At 33.9% G+C, this 5,502-nt stretch overlaps 1 protein-coding gene across 1 annotated transcript; it reads left to right on the top strand.

Moving 5' to 3' along the window:
* Nucleotides 1-3,945: 3,945 nt before the first annotated feature.
* Nucleotides 3,946-5,502, top strand: LOC118756516 (the record flags this gene model as incomplete). Its single annotated transcript, XM_036491276.1, is given in 4 exon segments — nucleotides 3,946-4,193; nucleotides 4,248-4,557; nucleotides 4,614-4,690; nucleotides 5,281-5,502. Coding segments are annotated over 4 exon segments (818 nt in total), but the record flags the coding sequence as incomplete, so codon positions are not given.

The following is a 5,502-nucleotide window of genomic DNA, read 5'->3' on the forward strand; positions in this document are numbered from 1 at the left end:
CCTTCACTTGGCTATACTTTTTGCTGCCGTCCCGAGGATGTAGCCAAGGTTGTTGATTATTTTCCTCTATATGATGATAATGTTGAATCAACAACCATTAGCAGAACATTAGAATCTTTGAATATGGACGAAAATGAAAGGGACCCTGAATGGTATTCTGATGAATAAACAATGAAAAAATAATTCATAATTCATTGTATCTAGCTAACTATAAACGCAACATTACATAAGTTAAATAAACAACACTTTTAAATGGCTACTTTAATCTCTGCGGGGTTTTAATAAAATGTTTCGTTTTTAAAATGTTCGATTTGCATTGGAGTAGTTTGAATGTAAGCATGCATATGTACATATGTATGTACACTGAGAAAATGATAGGGGTAAAACGCATTTAGGCTCTGGGAAGAGTTGTCTATAAAAACAAATTCTTATGGGTTTTTGAATAGTAATTTAATTTTCGTATGATAGATAAAGGATCAGATTAGAGTGAAGAAAAATCAGCAGGACTTCCCTGGAAAAAAGGCGAAAATATACATACATATACACACATACATACAGTGACTTACATAGGTGACCACTTGTAGACTTTTTAAAAATTCACAATATTTTTCAATTTGAACTTTTTTGTTATTTTTCTATAAAAATATTGTCCAAGCTTTAACCAAATTTTCGTCAAAATTTCAAAGTTTCAAACTTTTTAATCTGAATCTATAGCACATCCTTGGGCATGCAGTTTACAAAAGTAAACTAAGTAGTAAGGATTACTAAGGTAAATAAATAGTAAGGATTAGACTTACTTACTTAACAGTTTTTATTTTTTTTTTAATTATATCGTTATTGCAGATGACCATCGATATGCAAGTATGTATATAAATTTAAAATGAAAGAGAAAAGAACTCGCGCGCCATTGATCATGCTTCGGTTTTTGATTTTTCTACATCTCAGTCTTCGGCTTTTAATTACTCTACATATGTATATTCATACAAAACATGCGGTATCCTAGTAGCACTATATTCAAAGTATATCCATGTTCCTTGACCTTCACGACTGGTCCATTGTTTTTATTGAAAAATAAGTAAGCAGTGTAATAACGGTTTTAGAAAAAATCATTTCATAGTTGCAACTCAGCACTGAGGGCGATAAAATAGTTCATAAGGGGCACGAGAGTGCAACGATTAGGCGCCAAACGAATATAAAAGGAAAAAGCCAATTTAGTTTTAGTACCCAGCACATGTTTGCTCAGGTATTTTTATTCGTTTAAAATGCTCTCGAATAACATCTTAATCATTGCGATACGATGCTACAAGTACATAAGTAGATGGTAATTACAAATACAGTTAAAGCTCGATTATCCGAACCCCCATCAACCTGTAACATCTAGATATTAACCGCACCTGGCCTGGGTTCAAGCCCTGGTCAAAGCAACATCGCAAAAGAAATTTAGAAGAAGGGGCAAACTTCTGAGTGTATTTCTGCCATAACAGCTTCTCATAAAAATACAATCACCGTTCGGAGTCGGCGTAAAAAACTGTAGGTCCCTCCGCTTTGTGTGACGCCACAAGTCGGAGGAGAAGCTCGGCCATACACTAACATATGTGTAAGCGCCAAACTATTATTATTATCTAGATATTAACCGTGATTGTTTTATGATTCTATTATCCGTGATTTACCTCTACATATTATCCGCAATGCATGTGTTCGTTTATTTTTCGTACAGTTCGGGGATATCTTTCTTGCGTAATTAGTTGCATACCAAATTTCATCTCCATTCATTCGAAGTTAAACTGTATTTTTACTAGCACTAAAGAAAATATCGCAGTGATCCAAAATGGTTACGAAAAGCCACCGATCACTTAAAGTGTTGGCTGCGAAATTTTTTACCTACATCGGTTGGGTACAAGATCACATTAATAATATTGGAAATCGGAAAGCTAAAGCAAATAGATCATCACTACACTCCTCTCTCTGTTTTGTAGGCCAGTGATGCACCAGGTATTCCTTTACAAAACTTAAGATGTTTTAATAATGCAAAATCTCTGCAATTTCGGATCAGAGGGTACAGTTTAAATTCACTGGCAATTTTAACCCGCATCTAAGGGCACTGACTGATTGAGGGTGCTGAAAGCACAATTCAGGTCGTACTAGATGAATGGCGCTCGAAAGGAATTCGAATAGTTTAAAATCGGAAGCATATAAAAATGTTTCATAGTATGTTCTAAGTAAAAAAGTATGTATGTATGTTATTTTAAAATATAGTGAAAGAGACAGCGAAAGATATGCAACGGTATTTCAAAGCTGGAGTGGAGAATTCAGGAAAAATAGTATCATTGGATTAACTTTTAAACACCTTTTTTTGCTATTCTTGCGTCATGGAATCAATTTCCATATTCACAAGAATGGCAAAATATATTTTGATGTTGTTCCTTACATTTATTGCACGCTGTTTTCAGTTAAAAAAAAATCGAAAATGTTTCCTTTGAAGCTCGCTTTTATGGTAACAAAAAAAAAAACTTTATTCAAAATGAAAATTACAAAGTAATTTATTGATTTTTTTTTTTACCTAGAAACAGGATGTAATGAACTTTAAAAAAGTTTGAATGTGTTTTTTGATGCTTGCGACCAGAGAAGCAGGTTCTTTGAAGCAGGAAAAAACAAATATCTAAAATAATAAGCATTGGGTATAAAATACAAGTACTGAGTAATTTTAAGGGATACATATCTCTTTGAACACATACACAGGTACATACATACATATGCATTTATGTATATACATAAGTACATAAATAAACAAATGAGTCTTAGCAAGTACCTATATACACATACTTATTTATATATATACTCAGCAGGGAAATCATATACTCATGTAACAAATTTTTGAACAAATACACGTGATTAGGGACATAATAATAATAGTTAATAATAGATTGGCGCTTACACAATATATTATGGCGTTTCGTTTCTACATAAAATTGTGCCTTCTCATTGCCCTCTTCTTAGTATTTATGCGTAGAACACAAAGACAAGGTACCGAAAACGGCATTAGGATTTGGCCGAGCTTCTCCTCCGATTTGTGGCGTGCGCCTTGAAGTGCGATTGTATTTTTAGGGAAGCTATTTGCATGGCAGAAATACACTCGGAGGTTTGCCACTGCCTGCCGAGGGGCGACCGCTATCAGAAAAACCTTTTTTGTTTTTTATTTGTAGATGTTATGCACACTGAGCAAAATCTATATTTTTCTATCGCAAAACTCTGTTTTTTTTTTCATTCATTGTTTCATTTTTTCATCGCAACTATAATTTATAGGTCCGCCAAAAACCCATAAAAACCCCGAAAAATGCAATGGGCGGCCCAATAAAAAATCGTTAGTTTTAAAAAAAGCGTTGAATAAACAATTGGGTACTATTTTTGAAAGTCTCTTGAAGAGAACCAGAGTTTTCCGATCAAAAAATATTGATATTCAAGAATTCCATATCATTTCTACGAAACGTTTCTTCCCCATATAAAATACATGGTGAATTTTGAGCGCTTTGAGCGACCTCTAAATGTTTTTTGATTTAAAACAAAAAAAAAATATAGGGGTATACTTTTTTCGATACAGAACAATCCTAGGGGGTGAGAGCATTACAATTCCGACTTTACTGTTTTTGAACCACCCTAACGCACATACATATGAGCATATAATTTGCATATAAATATTATACATATGTATGCAGCAAGAAGCACTGAGTTTACAAATATCAGTAACGAATGAAATTATTATTTATTTATATTCATAAACTCTCGGTATATGTTTACCTACATTTCTTTAAATCGTTTGCAATCAAAAACTATCGTATGTATTTACATACATGTGTAAGTATGGGTATAGGACCAAGATAAAAAGTGCCACATAATTGTTCGCATGAATAAAAGGTTCTACATCAAGTCGAATTTAAACCAGTTTCAATTAATTCGTGCAACATTAACAACTAAACTGGAATAGCAATGTTGAATAAGATAATACCTTTTTTGGCGATTCTATCAGGATGTACCTATGTACATTCATGTACACTCAATATTGGCGGACCGTCGCCCTTATTTACAAAGGATTTTGGATCTAAAACTATAGTTTTCAAAGCACATGGAAACATATTGGTATTTGAAAACGGTGAAACTATTCAGGCTTACTGTGCCAACGGAATAATTGTGGAGAGGTGCGATTTTTACATTTACAAACTAAATAGTGTAAAACATGTTTGAATTCTCAGGGATTACTATGGTAATCTTTCCCCAAAAGAACGTACGGCAACGTTCTTATGTGAAGGGACTTCAATTCGGGTTTCAGGAAGTGTCCAAAGTAATTTAAAAGTTTTTTGCTCACCTGAGCCAACTCTAAGTCTTTACGAAAGCAGCAGAGAATTACAAAAATGTACATCTTTTATGAGCTATGCACTCGGTGTTAAGCTTCCAGCCGTTGGTGATATCACCAAAGCTGCCGTCTGTTATGACCTGGAAAGGCTAACATTGAAATTCGTCACCTATATTGCGGACCATAAAAAAGTTTTGATAACAAATAAGGTAAGATTAGTTTGAATGCATCGGTTTAACAGCGTCTCATTGAATTTATTTCAAAGCTAAAAACTGTGAGCGAATTGCCTGTGAATTTGGCTGAAAAAGTCAATGGCTTGAAAAACTATTTCAATTTCATAGAGTAAGTAATTTTGCCTTTAAACTGAATGCATGCAAATATCTACGTTTATTTACCCAATAAACATTTTGGCAAACGTTCGAAAATGACCTTCGATATCCAATATGAATATCGAACAGAGAGCCAACTCATAACCAATCTCAGTTTTCCAACGTTCATAGTATATTGGAATTACACTGAGATGGGTTCGAAAAAAAAATGGTAACCATAGTAACAAGAGGGAAAGTGAAATCCAGCTCATTCTTGAAGGGAAATATAAGATAATCACTCTCTCTCATTAAAATTATAAGTCGATAATGGGCTGGATTTCGAATTCATAACGAAAGAAAAATACAATGGCCTAGTTCTCGAACCGAATACTAACCTATTTCACATTCGTTATCGAAGGTGAGACTCGAAAAAAAATGTAGGTTTTCCAATCATTTTCGAATTGTTAACCAAGCCGAATGTTTATTGGGTACTGACATATTTACATACATACATTCATATTTTCATATTTTTCTTACTGAAATTTCTAACGTCATAAGTATTATGTATGTATGTAGGTATGTTACTGTAATGAGGTAATTAAAAAATTATATATATTTTCGTAGTCAAAAATCGTTGGAAATATCACAAGAACTTGAGAAGTTCCCCTTCAATTCAAATGAATTTCACTTCTCGAGCTTATTGCAAAGCGAACCGCTGAATGATGAACTCAAAGACTATGCCTATCTCTTCAACACAATGTGGTGGCGCCAATTGCGTCAGGAGAACTGGCGCTACTTTCTCGATGCACTGCGCGAACGCACGCTGTCTGCCAAATATCAAGTTTT

This window comes from Rhagoletis pomonella, unplaced genomic scaffold (genome assembly GCF_013731165.1).
Source record: "Rhagoletis pomonella isolate Grant_MI unplaced genomic scaffold, Rhpom_1.0 Rhpom_scaffold_10695, whole genome shotgun sequence".
Taxonomy (NCBI): Eukaryota; Metazoa; Arthropoda; class Insecta; order Diptera; family Tephritidae; genus Rhagoletis; species Rhagoletis pomonella.